The sequence below is a fragment of the Vitis riparia genome, chromosome 5 (assembly GCF_004353265.1).
Source record: "Vitis riparia cultivar Riparia Gloire de Montpellier isolate 1030 chromosome 5, EGFV_Vit.rip_1.0, whole genome shotgun sequence".
In the NCBI taxonomy this organism is placed as follows: Eukaryota; Viridiplantae; Streptophyta; class Magnoliopsida; order Vitales; family Vitaceae; genus Vitis; species Vitis riparia.
In genome coordinates, this window is record NC_048435.1 from 13,066,164 (window position 1) to 13,084,326 (window position 18,163).

Sequence of the window (18,163 nt, forward strand, 5' to 3'; positions counted from 1 at the left end):
ATTACAAAACATTTGGCAGGAATTAGATTTATTTTATGAATCTGATTTGGGATGTGAAGATTGCTGCCTGAAACAGAAGCGAATGATCGAGAAGGAGAGTGTCTTTGAGTTCCTTGCAGGCCTTAATAGGGAACTTGATGAAGTCCGTGGACGGATACTAAAGCAGCTCGCCATTTCCATCAATCAACGATGCCTTTGCAGAGGTAAAAAGAGAGAAGGATCGAAAACGAGTCATGCTTGGAGATAAAAACAACAATCAAGGGCTGGTTGATGGCTCTGCCCTTGTCTCACGCAGTGTACCAGCAAACAAAAGCAATGGAGAGCAACGCCTGTGGTGCGACCATTGCAACCGTACCAGGCATACTCGTGACACTTGCTGGAAAATTCACAGAAAGCCAGCAAACTGGACACCAAGGAGACAACCAGAAGGTAGAGGATTCCAAGCCCAAACCTCAACTAGTGATCCGAATATTAACTTCAACAAATCAGAAGGATCCGAAAGTGCTACCATCCGTCTTAACAAGGACCAAATTGAGCAGTTGTACAAACTTCTCAATCAATCCTCATTAACCGGAATGAATGGGGATTCTAATATAGGATCATGTTCAGTAGCTCAGAAAGGTACCTTTCTTACTGCTCTTAATGCTGCACGTATAAAAGAAATGGTGTGGATTGTTGATTCTGGAGCATCAAATCATATGACAGGAACCACTAAAGTGTTTTCATCCTATATACTATGTAATGATGGTCAGAAAATTAAGATAGCAGATGGTACACTATCCTCAGTGGCAGGAAAGGGCACTGTTTCTTTTTCAGATTCATTAGAACTGAATTCTGTGTTTTATGTACTAAATTTATCATGCAATTTGTTGTCAGTAAGAAAGCTAACCAAGGACTTGAATTGCACTACTAAGTTCTTCCCTTCTTGTTGTGAGTTTCAAGATCTATCTTCAGGGAGGACGATTGGGAAAGCTTGGGAATGTGACGGACTCTATTATTATGAGGATTCAGCCATGGAGAATGGACAAGCTAATGCTGCAAGTAGTGAGTTAGGTTCTTTTTCTAGTAATGATGAAATAATGTCATGGCACTTTAGGTTAGGCCACCCCAATTTCTTGTACTTAAAATCTTTGTTTCCAGCCCTATTTGGTAATAAAAATGTTTCTGATTTTCAATGTGAAATATGCCAAATTGCAAAAAGCCATAAAATACCTACCCACCACGATCGTATAAAGCCTCACGACCTTTTTCCTTGATACATAGCGACATTTGGGGTCCCTCACGAGTTCCAAACTTAACCAATACTAAGCGGTTCGTATCTTTTATAGATGATCACACACGAATTTGCTAGATCTACTTATTAAAAGAAAAATCACAAACAACCCAAACTTTTAAAGAGTTTCATTCTATGATCCAAAATCAATTTCAAACCGACATTCAGATCCTCAGAACAGATAATGGAACAGAGTATTTTAATTCCATCCTTGGACCTTACCTAAAAGACCATGGAATCATACACCAAAGCTCATGTGTTGCCACCCCCCAACGAAACGGCATTGCCGAAAGAAAAAACCGCCACCTCTTAGAAGTAGCTCGATCCCTCATGTTTACTACCCACATGCCAAAACGTTTTTAGGGCAAAGCTATCTTAACTGCAGCCTTCTTAATCAACCAAATGCCCTCTAGGATACTCAACATGAAAACACCCTTAGACACATTGCTTCAATCCTACCCTAACTCTTGGCTTCATCAGAACTTACCCTTAAAAATCTTTGGTTGTACCTCATTTGTTCACTACACAACTCCTAGTAGGTCTAAGCTTTAGCCTCGTGCCATTAAATGTGTTTTCCTGGGTTAGTCATCCACTAAACATGGGTACAAATGCTTTGATCCCATTTCAGGTAAGCTTTTTATCACCATGGATGTCAAATTTTTTGAAAAAAAAAACCGTACTTTCCCATCACCACTCTTCAAGGGGAGGATATGAGTGAAGATTGCTTTCAGGAAATATCATCACCTCAATTGCCAAATAGCCCACCAACTGAGCAACTGCCACCATTACTATCTGAATCACCCATCATAACTGAATCTAGAGTGCCATCAATACTCGAAAATTCTGTTACAGGGGAAGATACTAATTCACCACCTGCAGAACCACCAAAACAACAGCTCCGTGTCTATTCTCGGCAACAGCCTTCTCAACCAATAGAGCTCAACACATCACGAGTTGACCAAAAGTCTGAACTGGAGATTGAACCAAAATCTGACAACAACAGTCCACTTGATGTTCAAAGTGAAACTTGCCAAAAGTCTGAACCGGAGATAGAACTAGAATCTGACAGCAACAGTCCACTTGATGTTCAAGGTGAAACTTGTGAGGAAACAGGTGACAACTTAAACAAGCCAATAGCGCTTCGAAAGGGAGTAAGATCGTGTACCCAACACCCAATCTCAAACTTTGTCTCACACCACAGGCTGTCAACCTCATTTCAAGCATTTGTTACCCATATTTCCTCTGAAGAAACAATGCCAAGGAATATACATGAAGCCTAGGAATATACATGAAGCCTTGAAAAACCCAAAATGGAGGGAAGCTGTTATGGAGGAAATGAAAGCCTTGAAGAAAAATAATACATGGAAAATTGTTGATTTACCAGGTGGTAAACATCCAGTGGGCTGCAAATGGGTATTTACGGTGAAATATAACCCGGATGGTTGAAAGATACAAGGCCAGGCTTGTAGCAAAGGGATTCACCCAAACTTTCGGAATTGATTATTCTGAAATGTTTGCTCCAGTAGCAAAACTAAATTCAACAAGGATCCTTCTTTCTTTGGCAGCTAACTCTGATTGGCCACTTTATCAACTTGATATCAAGAATGCCTTCTTGAACAGAGAGCTTGTTGAGGAAGTTTATATGGAACTTCCACCCGGATTCTTTGATGACCAAGGTAACAAAAAGGTGTGTAAGTTAAACAAATCTCTTTATGGTCTAAAGCAGTACCCAAGGGCTTGGTTCGGAAGGTTCTCCCAAGTGCTAAGAAGACACGAATATAGTCAAGGATATGCTGATCACACTGTTCCACAAACATTCGATTGATGGAAAAATTGTTATACTAATCATGTATGTAGATGATATTATACTTACAGGAGATGACATAGACGGAATGGAGAAGTTGAAGAGAGTTGTGGCAAATGAGTTTGAAGTTAAAGACCTTGACTTCTTGAGGTATTTCTTAGGAATGGAAGTGGCGAGAACCACACAGGGAATTGTTGTGTGTCAACGAAAATACACAATAGATCTTCTTGAAGAAACCGGGATGCTAGGTTGCAAACCGATTGATACACCTGTGGAAGTTAACTAGAGGGAAGGAAATTTAGATGAGAAAATGTCAGTCGACAAGGGGAGGTACCAACACCTGGTTGGTAAGCTGATTTATTTGTCTCATACTCACCCAGACATTGCTTTTGCAGTCAGTCGTGTTGGTCAACATAAGCATTTGCCTACTAAAGATCATATGGAGGAGGTGTACGAGATCCTGAGATATCTCAAAACTACTCCTAGTAAGAGGCTGTTTTTTAGAAAAAATGAAGAAATGAGTCAAAATTTACACAGATGTTGATTGGGCAAGGTTAGAAAGTGAACGACGTTCAACTACTAGGTACTGTTCCTATGTTTGGGGAAATTTAGTAACGTGGGAAGTAAAAAGCAAAGTGTGGTGGCTAGAAGTAGTGCTGAAGCCGAGTTTCGTGCAATTGCTCACGGAATCTGTGAAGGTTTCTGGATTAAACGAATGTTGGAAGAGCTGAAAATAGGAGTACACCAATGAATGCAGTTTTTTAGTGACAACAAGGCAACATTAGAAATTTCATGAAATTCGGTTCACCACGATAGAACCAAACATGTTGAAGTTGATCAACATTTTATTAAGGAAAAGATTGAGAGTAGAGTCTTAGACATTTCTTACGTGCCTACAAAAGAGCAAGTTGCAGATGTTTTAACAAAAGGTATGTCTAGAAGCAACTTCGAGTATATGGTTAGCAAGCTAGGCATGTTGAATATTTTTGCCCAGCTTGAGGGGGAGTGTAGATAATTATGAGTTTTTTTATCTTATCTGTTAGTTAGAGAGTTTTTGTCTTATCTATTAGTTAGTACTTTATCCGTTAGGCATTCAAAATAAATAAGGTCGGCTTGGATTAGGACTCTTTTATTTGGTTGCTTTGGATTATTCTTTAGAGTTATCTATATCCCTAGTTTTAGGAGAAGTCCTTGCTAATCAGTTAGAGCAAGAGCCTATTTATTTCCCTTATTTTTTCACAAAGTTAAAAAGTAATTAAAAAAAAAGTCTATGCATTAAAGACTTTAAAGGGTTTATAGGGTTCCCACTAGACCTGTCCTGTTTAAAATTTTAACTACAATTTTGAACCATAAGGTGAATGTAGACCTCAGTATTCCACAATATGCCAACCATGAGCTTTCAATAAAGGGAAGAAAGTTCTATAGGCATTACTCCTGTTATAGAAATCAATATGGAATCCAAAGTAGGCACATAACTCAAATCAACATCAATACAATAGAACACCATTACTACATGGGACCCAGTTTTCTTCAGAGCATGTAAATAACTAAACAACTTGAGATGATCATAGAAGGAGAAGGCCTTAAACATTATACTATGGTTATGTGCTTGGTTATTATTCCTATTATCTCTCTCTTCATGCAGAAATACGTCTATACAAACAAATCTTTGTTATATAAGAATACATGAATGATGGTAAGTTCTTTTTTATCTTCCTTTTAATTGTAAAGCTCCCGCATTGGAATTCATACTTAATATAATTGTAGTAGCATTGTTATGGATAATTACAATACTTTGAGCCTAGAGTTGGATTGTAGATCTATAAGTGCAGAATGACTTTCTTTGGTGAAATATTTCAATCTTTTCTTTCATAGTGGAATATGAAACCTTTTAGAGCAATTTTGAGAGCATAAAGACTTGCTTCCAAGTTCCAAATTTTTCAATAAACGAGCATGGTTAATAAAATATGGATTTGAGCAAAGTAGTAAGCAATTATTCTAATTTTGGTCTTTTTAGTCGTATAAAATTGGAAAAGAAAGGGCCCAAACCTCTGAATGGCACACAATTTATGATATGCAGTGAAACTTGTAACCGATTCTTGATCTCCTATATGAAATCAATACTACATCTAAATGCTCTTTAATGGTGTTAAGGTGATGTCTTACTGTTCTCTTTCCTTCTTTTCCGTAGTTATGGCGTATGCTGTAAGCATATTCTTTGTCAAACCTTTCAGAACCAACCTATGACAAAAAGAGCAAGCAATAAGCATTAAATTAAAGAGCACATAATCACAAACATTCTAGTATAACATTATAAACCATAAAATATAAATATGCATAGATAGATGGATAAATAGATAGCTATAGAGATAGAATGTCTACCGTGTGCTACTTATCCCTTGACCTTAGAGATCACTCACTGACTTTGACTTTGTGATATAGGACAATGAAAGCACTTTTTTTTATATATAGAAGAGAAATTGGGCTAAGAAAGCAATTAGATGAAAAGAGAAGAAGAATTTAGATGAGAAATTACGAGAGAATAAGGATAGAGAGAAAGAGAGAAGACAAATATTCTGAATACTTAAAAGAAATTGATAATGATCTACATTGTTATAATCAGCCATATTTATAAGTAAGAAGATACCAATCCTAAAGGAAATACAATTTTAATCCTACTAAACTAAATGATAAGCATTAAAACTAAATTACAAGTTAACTTTAACAAGAATAGAAATCCCAATTTTAAAGCAATAGGAATTCTAAAATTTGAGGTTAATAGGAATCCTTCCCATCCTCTATGTCCACATCAAGAATAAACTTGAAATGAATAATCTTGATCCTATCAATTCTCCCCAACAAAAAAGGACTTAGCCTCCAATAAATTACTGGTATGGTACTGTTGGAAGTTAGAGTCAAATATCATTTGAATTCCTTTAGTTTTAGATAAGTTATTTGAATTAATCTTTGTTGTTTAAATTTTATGCTTATCAGATTAGGCGTCTTATCTAAGTTTGAAAATAAAGATAGCTATCTATTTGGTAGTTACCTATTTTTTTTAGTTTAAATTCTGGTTTCCTAGATTTTGAGGATTCTATTTAAGTGTCCTGGTATAAATTAGGGTTATATGTTATTCTTTGGAGTAATGAACATTTAATTACGGTGCATACTAGTTTTTCTTCCTTCCCGATAACATGGTATCAGAGCTGATTCTTAGTTAAGGAAAAACAATGGTTAAAACAGCCATGGCTGGAGCAAACAGAGGCAGTGTCACGGAGGAATCTACGGATACCTCTCAGATGCCCTCTACAATTGCTCCCATTGTAGTCACTCTAGAAAATACCCCATTACAGATTACCACAAAGAAACTGAATGGGAAGAATTTTCTCCAATGGTCGAGCGATTCTGATGGCGATCCAAGGACAGGGAAAACAGGGCTACCTCGATGGCACGATCTTAGAACCAATAAAGACAGAACCTTCATACACAACCTGGTTTGCAAACAACATTATTGTCATGTCATGGCTTGTGGACTCCATGAATGATGATATCAAAAACAACTACCAACGTGATCCAACCACAAAAAAAATTTGGGACTCATTGAATCTCTTATTAAGACTTAGAGAATTAAGACACCACCTATGACAACACTTGATGTATCGCCATGTTGCCCCAAAAACTTTTGAAAATTTTGAATGGCTCAAGACAGTTGATTTAACCATTTGGCACTATCTCTCCTCAAATGCCTTCCTTTGCTCCAATGAAACTCCCCTTTTTATCATGCTATCAATAATGAAAGCCATTATGATACTAAATACCTCAATAAATCACTTATAAGTGCCAAATCCATGAAAACTATAAATATTAGAAATGGATCAGGCTCATGCCACCCTCTAATAGATCTAATTTTCTGCTCCTCTTAAGACTAACCATAGATCATAATATCATTAAAATATACCACTAGGAACCAAAAGGACGCAAAACCTATGTAAAAACCCTCATAAGTATATTAGGTGCATTAGATAACCCAAAGACATGACTAACCACTCATAAAGTCCATTTTAGGTCTTAAATGAAGTTTTCCATTCATGTCCTAATCTAATACAAATTTGGTGGTAACCATTATGTAAATCAATCATGGGGAACCAATCTAACTCTACCATCAAGTCTAACATGTCATCCAATATATGTATGGGAAACCTATACTTATGGTTATTTTTTGATGGCATGACTATTTATGCACATTCTCCAAGAACTAGACTTCTTAGGGACAAGCAAGACAGGGACAGCACAAGGGCTAAGACTATGTTGAATAAAACCATCCATCTACTTGCCTATTTATTTCAACTCCCTCTTTAGGATTCAATGTATAGTATTAGAGATTAAATAGTTGAGACTTTAAAACTAGATCAGTGGCATGTTCAATGTTCCTCATGGGTGGTAACTCTTAGGTAGATCTTTAGGAGTTTTATCTTGAAACTCAACCATCCGTATGCCAATAACTCATAAGAAACATTTTTAGTTACCAAGGCTAACATTACACTGGAATTTTGTCCTTTTGTGTTAAAATATAGATGTTTTACTTCTTCCACGTTTAAGTGGAAATTTTAGGTGCTTGACATGTTGAACTAGTTGATTGGGTTAATGTCTTAAACCATGGCTGCTATCATTTTTAGTAGGCTTAGAAGGTTTTAATAGGATAGACTTACCATTATACTTTAACCGGTAAGAATTTTCCCTAACAAAATGGGTGAAATCAAAGTCATGAACAACATCCACAGGGTAGAAATCATACCAAATTAAATTCAAGTAATTTCCCATTATAATAGGAACTAGACATCTTTCAAAGACAAGCTACTCTACATGGATGAGAATATGATTTAAGTTGAAGTTTCGCTTAAGCAACAACTTTGAACTGGCATTCATAGGTGACTCAAACTGATGTCCTTGAATTTGATGTAGCCCTAAACTGACTTGTAATCAAGAGAATTGTTCAGCCATCTTGCAATGAAATTCAATCAATTCATGACAAAATTCCACCCAAAGGTAATATAGGGTTGGTCTCTAGATTTTTGTTGAGATAAATTGGGTCTTAGATTGGATGATTCAAGGAGCTCCATGAATTAAGAAAGTATAGAAAATTTACAAGATGGGTGTATGGGCCTATTTTTAATTTTATTTTTCCAAAATATGCTAATATGCTTCTTAAATCATAATTAACCTGATGAAGGGTTACTTCAAAGATGTGATGTGGAAATCAAAATTTAATAAAGATAAAATATTTCTTCTTTTTTGCCCTTTTTTAAGGTAAGTGTAGGAAGGAAAAGACAAGCAAGGCTTTAAAGTAGCTCACTAACCAAGTCTCAAGAAGGGGTCACAAATTATTGACTTTTCAAACAATAAAAATATTAATCAACTTCAATGAAAGAATATGCCTTATCAATTCTCCTATTAGTCTCCAAAGTAAACAGTCTCATAATTAAAGCCTGTAGGGTGTGAATGGGCTGATCTAAACCTTCTAATGATGGCAGATTTTTTTTATTTTTTAAGGATCAATTTGCACTAATGCCAAATTGATATAGGATAATGGAAGCACTTTTTTTAAACAGAAGAGAAATTTAGCTAAGAAAGGAATTACATGAGAAAAGAAGGATAAATTAAATGAGAAATTATGAGAGAATATGGAGAGAGAGAGAGAGAAGACACAAATTTTCTGAATATTTATCAAAAGTAATAATGATTCATATTACTAAAATGAGTCCTATTTGTAAGTAATTGAAGATGCCAATCCCAAAGGAAATACAATTTTAAGCCTAGTTGAAATACTAGACTACAGATATAAAAATTGGAATTAAATTAAAAGTTAATTTAATAAGAAGAGAAATCCCAATTTTAAAGAAAATAGGAATCCTAGTTTGAGTGCAAATAGGAATCCTTCTCATCCTCTATGTCTACATCTAGAATAAACTTGAAATGAGTGATCTTGATTCCCATCACTTATGCCAATCTGTTATTTAATGAGTGATCTACTTATTCCACAGCTCATTGCATATATTCAAGGATAGAGACCATGTGTATATGTTGTTGCTGCCAGTTTATCATAAATGTATATATTATCGTGAATCCATTGGCTAAGTAGCCAAAAACAAAAGTAGTTGTTGCTTTGTTCCAACTTGTATACACAGTACTAAGATTAGACAGAATAATTCTGCAAAAACAACTGAATCTATAGAAAGCATAATTTAATTAGAAGATTAAATACTTCAGTAGCACCATAATTACCTTCTGGGAGAACTCAGCTTTCCAGAAAGCAAGGGCATCATCCAACTTCAATCCAACCCCCTATAAAATTTAAACTCTATTAAAAATATATTCACAGGAAAAGATCTTTATGATTTCACCAGCATTAGATATTTAGAGATCTCCAAAATCTCTGTCTACAACAGCCCTATTTCAACCCAAGTACAAATATGTGTACGTGTGCACATGAGAGCACATATGCTTATGTATGTTTATCTCTACATAGATGCATACATACTTCAACACATAAATATGCTCATCCATGTTTATCTCAACATATCGACATACATTCTTCAGCACATCCATATGTAAGTAAAAAAAAATGCAGAAAAAGGTTGTACATGTTTGGGGCAGCCAACTCAAAGTAAATGAACTGCATCACTGGTGGAGCCACTCAAAGCCTAGGGCAAATCCTAACAAAATTGAAATTTTTGAAATTATCTTAACATATTTGAAATTTTTTGTTCTATTATGAAAATTTTGAAATCCTAATGCCTCCTTCATAGTTTTGTTGCCCAAAAAAAGCATGACAAAGAAAATCTCAGACTTTAGACCTATTAGCTTGATCACTAGTCTTTACAAGATAATAGTCAAAGTGTTATCAGGGCGTCTAAGAGGAGTACTACATGAAACTATTCATTCTACTCAAGGCGCGTTTGTAGGAAAAGGGACTTGGATGTAGTTCTCATAGCCAATGAGATAGTGGATGAGAAAAGACATTCAAGGGAGGGAGGAGTTGTATTCAAAATCGACTTTGAAAAGGCTTACGACCATGTGAGTTGGGATTTTTTAGATCATGTGTTGGAGAAGAAGGGATGTAGTCCTAGATGGAGGAAATGGATGAGAGGTTGTTTGTCCACGGTATCTTTTGCAGTCTTAGTGAATGGAAACGCTAAAGGGTGGGTCAAGGCATTTTTTTTTTTTTTTGATAGATAAACATCATAATATATTAGAAAAGGCTAAGAAGCCGCATGTATACAGGGGGGTATACACAAAAGCCCAAGAAAAAGAGCTGAAAAAAAAAAGAAGGGGAGAACCTCACGCACCCTCAAGTGGCCGCAAGCCACTCCAAAAAGCCTAAGAGAGAATAGGTATCCTCACCAATGTACACCATAGCCCAACTCCACAAGTTACATACAAAAAAATTCTTGAATTTTTGAATATCTAAAGACCCTCCCCTAAAAGCTAACTTATTCATTTCCTTCCAAACCGTCCAAAATATGCACAACGGAATGGAATTCCAGGTATTTTTTCTTTTTTTCCCCACAAAAGAGCCCCTCCAGCTAAGTAACACTTCTAAAACTGATTTTGGGAACACCCACTGGACTCCAAAAATGGCGAGGGCAATCTCCCAAAGAGTCTTAACCACTGTACAATGTAACAGAATATGATTCGCATTTTCCTCTTCACAGCCACACAAAAAACACCGGTTAGGGAGCTGCCACCCCCTTCTTTGAAGCTTATCCAAAGTGAGGATCTTCCCCCACGAAGCTTTCCAAGCAAAAAAAGACACTTTTGTTGGAATCTTATCCATCCAAATGCGTCTGTTTGGGAAAACACAGGCTGAGGACCCAAACAGCATTTTGTAAGCACCCTTAGCCCCAAAAACACCATTGCCTTCCCTTTTCCATCTCACAGCATCCTCCTCAGTAGAAGTCCTGAAATCCCTCAGCAGATTCAGCATATTTCCTATCTGGTCCAGCTCCCAATCATTGAGATCTCTAGCCAATCTAAGATTCTAACCTCCTTGACCCAGGCTAGAGTCCCACACTTCACTTACTTTGGCATTCCTATGACCCGCCAAGGTAAACAGCTGTGGGAAAGTTTGAGAAAGCGCCTCATTGCCACACCACTTATCCGTCCAGAACAAAACTCTGGTCCCTTTCCCTACCTTAAAATCAATGCTCTCCCAGCACCAATCAGCTTCCTTCATGATCTCCTTCCACAATCCCACTCCATAAGGCCCACAAACTTCCTTAGTCCTCCACCCACACCCCTCTTGACCATACTTCACCCCTATCACCATTTTCCAAAGATTCTCTTTCTCATAGGCATATCTCCACACCCATTTGCCCAGCAAGGCTTTGTTCAAAAAATCTATCTTTCGAATGCCTAATCCTCCCTCCTCCTTAAGGCTACAGACCACCTTCCACTTAATTAAATGAGCTTTCCTCTCCAAACTTCCTCCCCCCCAAAGGAAATCTCTTTGGATTTTCTCAATCCTTTTTGTAACAGACTTAGGGATGCGGATAAGGGATAGAAAGTAGATGGGTATGCTGGCCAAAGTACTCAAGGCATTTAGAGGCTTAAAACAAGGCGACCCTTTATCCCCCTTTTTGTTTACTTTAGTCGCAGATGTACTGAGTAGGATGTGATTGAGAGCAAAGGAAAGAAATTCGTTGAAGGGTTTCAGGGTGGGTAGGAACAGTACAAGGGTGTCCCATTTGCAATTTGCAAATGATACCATTTTCTTTTCTAACACTAGTGAGGAAGAATTGCAAACTCTCAAGAGTTTATTGCTAGTGTTTGGGCATATTTCTGGGCTTAAGGTTAATCTTGACAAGAGTAATATTTATGGCATCAATCTTGAACAGAATCATCTTTCTAGGTTGGCCGAGTTGCTAGATTGCAAAGCTTCTGGTTGGCCTATACCCTACTTGGGTCTTCCTTTGGGAGGGAATCCCAAGGCTTGTGGCTTTTGGGATCCAGTGATTGAGAGGATCTCGAGAAGATTAGATCGGTGGCAAAAGACTTATTTATCTTTTGGAGGTAGGTTAACTCTTATCCAATCTTGCCTCACCCACATGTCTTGCTACTTCCTTTCCTTGTTTAAGATACCCACTTCAGTGGCTACAAAAATTGAGAGATTCCAAAGGGATTTTTTATGGCCAGGGGTTGGGGAAGGTAAAAGAGATCATCTTGTTAGTTGGGATGTAGTGTGTAAGTCGAAGGCAAAAAAGGGTTTGGGATTTGGGAAGATTGCTCTAAGGAATGTCGCTCTCTTAGGGAAATGGTTGTGGAGGTACCCTAAGGAGGGTTCAGCTCTATGGCATCAGGTTATTTTAAGCATTTATGGATCACACTCTGATGGTTGAGATGCCAACACTATAGTCAGATGGTCACATCGTTGTCCTTGGAAGGCTATTGCACAAGTCTTTCAAGAGCTTTCCAAGTTTACTCAGTTTATGGTAGGAGATGTGGAAAGAATTCGGTTCTGGGAAGACTTGTGGTGGGGGGACCAACCTTTGGGATCCCAATATCCAAGACTATTAGAGTAGTCACAGATAAAAATATTCTTATTTCTTCAATTCTCGGATCTACTCGTCCCTTATCTTGGAACTTTAATTTTCGCCGCAACCTTTCCGATTCTAAGATAGAAGATTTAGAAGGCCTCATGCGGTCACTTGATTGTTTGCAATTGTCATCTTCGGTTTCTAATGCGAGATCCTGGTTTTTATCTTCTTCAGGGCTTTTTACAGTCAAATTTTTCTTTCTTGCCTTATCCCAATGTTCTAGTTCTCCGCCAGTTTTCTCTTCTAAGTTCATTTGGAATTCTCAAGTCCCTTTCAAAGTCAAGTCATTTGTCTGGTTGGTGGCACACAAGAAGGTAAATACTAATGACTTGCTACAATTGAGAAGACCCTACAAAGCTCTTAGTCCTGATATTTGTAAGTTGTGCATGAGGCATGGAGAATTAGCAGATCATCTTTTCCTACATTGTTCTTTGACGATGGGGTTATGGCACAAATTATTTCAGTTAGCCATGACGGATTGGGTCCCCCCGATGAGCATTGCCGACATGTTGTCCATCAATTACAATGGTTTTGGTTTATCTAAGAGAGGGATAGTTTTGTGGCAAGCTGCGTGCATAGCTATAATTTGGGTTGTGTTGCGGGAAAGAAATGCGAGAATTTTTTAGGATAAAGCAAGGAATTCAGAGAATCTTTGGGATTCTATTTATTTCCTTGCTTCTCTTTGGGCTTTTTGTTCCAAGATCTTTAAGGGGACTCCCCTTATTGTGTTACAACTTGATTGGCTAACGGCGTGTAATTCCTTTGGGTTGATCTAGTCTAGAGAGTTTATTCGTTATTACATTGTATTTTCTTGTTTTCGTATTCTTGTAGTTTAATTTTATTTGGTGGGAGGATTCCTCATCCTTTTCTTGTACTTCTTTTTTCTATCAATATATTCTTTTGTTGTTTCCTATCAAAATAAAATTATGAATTTTCAAACAAAATTGAATTTTTTGTAATTTTGTATTTGATAATTTATTAAATGAGTATTTAACTATAGGTTCTCTCTAGTTTCAAGTTTGAAAATTTTAAAATATATTTACTTTTATATTAAATTTTATATTGCTTGATTTCTCATAAAATTTAGTGCATTTAATTGTTTACATGCTACTTGATTTTTTATAAAATTTAGTGTATTTAATTGTTCACATTAAAATTATAAGTAATAACTATTAAACTTTCATAAACTATCAAACTTATATTTTACTTTTAAGGGTTTTAGTGATTGTGTTGTTTATATCTCACTTTGAGGATCAATTATTCTGATACTTTATATGAAAGATAATCATTAAATAAAATGTTTCAGCACTTTTAATTGATTTATATTTAATTATTTGAGAACAAAAATCCTCAATTTTACTATATAAATTATTGAATTCTTTAAAAAATTTTGTTAAAAAAATGACTAAATTGTTTAATATTTTTTAGTGAAATTTGTTGTTATTGCTTTTTAAAATTTTTTTGATAAATTCCTTTGAATGTTTTTTATAAACTTTTATAATAAGATTTAAAACACTTTTTTAACTAATGTGTTGGTATTTTGGCTATTTATCATAACTAATGTCTAAACTTAATTACTTTGTTAGATGATAATGAAGGTCATTAATTATATTTAAAAGTTATCATAAAAACTATAATCTGCTTGCCCCCGTTGACAAAAATTCCTAGCTCTGCCACTGAACTGCATCATAGATGTCAATGCTTAAAGTGCAATGCACATTATATAAATAAATAAATAAATAAACAAAACAAAATAAAACAAAGTAAAGTGGCCCACATTCATGCATTTTCAAACATAATTGCACATGCATTACCACAAACCTTGAGAAAAAGACCTAATTGCATCCTCCCTCCATGCTTTAAATGATGATCCTCCCTTAGCTGCACATAAATGTCATGATATAATCAACTAAAGAGAAAACAAAATAGATCATAAGAATTTGAAAACCTGCAAGAGGAACATTAATAAGCCCAACATAAGCAAGCTTCTTACCTTTTACCTAGTATAGTCAAACTTCTTACCTTTTCAAATAGGTGACGCATGCACAAAGGAAATGAACTGTTAGCTACTTGATCTATGTCTTTTATTGATATCTCTACAAATTCTCTTGGCTGCAGAAGCAATGAACAAATTTGAATGCGATCACCTTGAAAATCTTTCACCTAATGGTAATGTATAAAATGAAGCATTGCAGGATACCTGAGAATAGTCTGGACCCAAATAGCTTGTAGATAAGGCTTCTACAATCTAAACAACACCAAGAAATTTCAAGCACTTATCTTAAAATAAACAACACTTTTTATTCTACATGGTTCGCAAGGCAATACTCACAGGAGTCAGCCGCTCCTTCTCTTGTTCTCTGATGGTAGAAGTCCATTTTCTGCAAGAAAAAGATGCATCTTCTGAGTTCAAATCTAAAGAATGCAATCCCATTCTGAGTTATATTTGATGATGGAGCCATGTGATGAGTGGAAATGATGGCATATTCACTGCCAAACAATGTCTTTTTGTTCTCCATATTTTCAGAAAACAAAGATGATCTGCAAACCTAGGACAAGAATAAACCTAATAAAAACCTTCAACTTCTGCCTCATGGTGAAACAGATGTAGGCCAAAAGCTATTTATAGTGGTATCATGTAGTGAGCACTGGCAAATATATTATATGAATAATAGAATGCAGGATCTTTCTCACACAATAAAGTTAAGGCATATTTCAACAAGAAAAGCAAAAATAATTTCAAATAAGTATATTTATTGCAGCAATAGGCAAGATATAACCAATATATCCAAAAGATTTTATAGTGATGAAATAAGAAAGCTAAGTAGCACAGTTTTCTAATTGCATGTGGCTGTACATGCCTATTCATATTATAAATGTATCCATTGTTTTCCGAAGCAATGAAGATGGTTTCAAAAGTATAACACCAATGTTACCTGTTTGTCAGCACAAGTGCCTTAGATAGATGGCTGCGAAATTGTGTGACAACAAGAGAAACCACCTGAGAAAAAAATAAGGCAAATAAACATTAATTAGAGTGAGAAGGTGGATCATTTTATAGATTAAGTGCACCAATGAAAAAGCAACCATTAATGTCCACCTGATTCATAGCAACATACGCATGCCCTTTCTGAAGAAACACTCTGCGGCCAGCTACAAGTTCAGGGACTTCTTCAAACGGTACCTTCATTAGGGAGGGGAAGGAAGAAATATAAATAAGGCAACCCAACTGCATGGCAGTGAGCATTGAATTCAGCATCCCTTTTGTGTAATCTTTTTATCTTCTGCCCGAAAAACAGACAGCCAGTGGTTAAAAAACCATCTGATTGTATTAATTCTGATGTGGGAGCCATCACTGCTTGATTTTGAGCAGTTACTCATGTTTGGACAACCATCTTGAATGCATACCACTTACTCATGTAAGAAGGCTTATTCCCATACCCTTCTGCTAGGATAGATATTCCTTTAAACAACAACCTAAGATTGCATTAATAAACCTGAGGAGAACTAACAAAGCAAAGGAAACAAACCTTGAAGTATATAGCATCAGCTGCAAAAGAAGGAAAGGACAGAAGAAAGAAAGCATATTAGAGAAAAATGTACTATCACTACTATACTAAGGTTTTCTGTACCCAAAAGCAAAAAAAGTTGAAGCAAATGTATAAAACATAATGTCTAGACTCTAGAAGGAATTACATTTTTAAAGAAAACAAAATAAGTGAATATAAAACAAATAAGATAAACTATACAATTGAAGAACATAAAATAAAGGACCAAAAGAAAAAAAATAATACAGAGATAGGAAGGAAGCTCAACCTCAATTGCTTTTTTAAGAAAATAAATGAAATGTTCCAAAAACAAATTTCCCAGCATTTATATGGTGATAAAAATGTTATTATTTTTAGGGCCAAACCTACCAAACTGCTTCAAACAAGCAAAGGTTTGATTGGGTTTTTCAAAGATCCACATATATAGGGTTAGCCTAAATCCAACCTGATAACAAAACCAAGTCACACTTAAGCCTACAAAACCTGTAATCCTGACCCCACAAACCTAAATAAAATGTTACTATTATGAGTTTATAATTTAACTTTTATATTAAGGCGTGTGGCTTTTGGGATCCAGTGATTGAGAGAATCTCAAGTAGATTAGATGGGTGGCAAAAGGCCTACTTATCCTTCGGGGGGAGGATAACTCTTATCCAATCTTGTCTTACCCATTTGCCAAGCTACTTCCTTTCCTTATTCAAAATTCCCGCTTCAGTGGCTGCAAAAATCGAGAGGTTGCAAAGGGATTTTTTATGGTCAGGGGTTGGGGAAGGCAAAAGGGATCATTTAGTGAGGTGGGATGTGGTGTGCAAACCGAAGACAATAGGGGGTTTGGGTTTGGGGAATATTTCTTGGAGGAATCTCGCTCTTCTAGGAAAATGGTTATGGAGGTATCCTAGAGAGGGTTCAGCTCTTTGGCATCAGGTCATTTTAAGCATTTATGGTTCACACTCTAATGGTTGGGATGCTAACACTCTAGTCAGATGGTCACATCGCTGTCCTTGGAAGGCTATTGCTCAAGTCTTTCAGGGGTTTTCTTTGATTACTCGGTATGTGGTAGGAAACGGGGAAAGAATTCGGTTCTGGGAAGATTTGTGGCAGGGGGACCAACCTTTGGGAACCCAATATCCAAGACTATTTAGAGTAGTCGTGGATAAAAACATTTCTATTTCTTCAGTTCTCGGTCCATCTCGACCTTTCTTGTGGAATTTGAATTTCCGCCGTAACCTGTCAGATTCTGAGATTGAGGACTTAGAGGCCTCATGCGCTCTCTTGATGATTTATATCTCTCTCCTTCGGTCCCAGATGCTAGATTATGGTCATTATCCTCTTCAGGGCTTTTTTCAGTCAAATCCTTTTTTTTAGCATTATCTCAATCTTCCGGATCCCCTCAGAACTTTCCTTCAAAGTTCGTGTGGAAGTCTCAAGTTCCTTTCAAAGTGAAGTCCTTTGTCTGATTAGTGGCACACAAGAAGGTGAATACTAATGACATGTTGCAAGTGAGAAGACCCTACAAAGACCTTAGTCCTGATATTTGTATCCTGTGCATGAGGCACGGGGAATCAGCAGATCACCTTTTTCTTCATTGTTCCTTGACGATTGGGTTGTGGCACAAGCTATTTCAGTTAGCTAAGATGGATTGGGTTTCCCCAAGGAGCATATATGACATGATGTCCATCAAATTTCAAGGCTTCGGTAATTCTAAGAGAGGGGTAGTTTTGTGGCAAGCTGCGAGCATAGCTCTAATTCGGGTTGTGTGGTGGGAAAGAAACGCAAGGATTTTCGAGGATAAAGCAAGGAATTCAGAGGTCCTTTGGGACTCTATTGTTTTCCTTGCTTCCCTTTGGGCTTTCTGTTCCAAGGCATTTAAGGGGACTTCCCTTAATGTGATTCAGTTGGATTGGATAGCGGTGTGTTCTCCATAGGGATTGGCCCTTAGTGGGAG

At 36.5% G+C, this 18,163-nt stretch overlaps 1 protein-coding gene across 1 annotated transcript in view; it reads right to left on the reverse strand.

Annotated features, from left to right (window-relative positions):
* Positions 1–18,163, reverse strand: part of LOC117913779 (probable DNA primase large subunit) — a 37,687-nt gene that overhangs the window by 17,279 nt on the left and 2,245 nt on the right. Inside the window, exons 7-15 of the mRNA XM_034828814.1 lie at positions 16,201–16,220; positions 15,771–15,854; positions 15,607–15,671; positions 15,003–15,051; positions 14,871–14,918; positions 14,693–14,782; positions 14,492–14,551; positions 9,360–9,419; positions 5,244–5,318 (exon numbers count right to left, since the gene is read on the reverse strand). Coding sequence (XP_034684705.1) covers positions 5,244–5,318; positions 9,360–9,419; positions 14,492–14,551; positions 14,693–14,782; positions 14,871–14,918; positions 15,003–15,051; positions 15,607–15,671; positions 15,771–15,854; positions 16,201–16,220 — 551 coding nt within the window. The remainder of the gene's footprint in view (positions 1–5,243; positions 5,319–9,359; positions 9,420–14,491; positions 14,552–14,692; positions 14,783–14,870; positions 14,919–15,002; positions 15,052–15,606; positions 15,672–15,770; positions 15,855–16,200; positions 16,221–18,163) is intronic.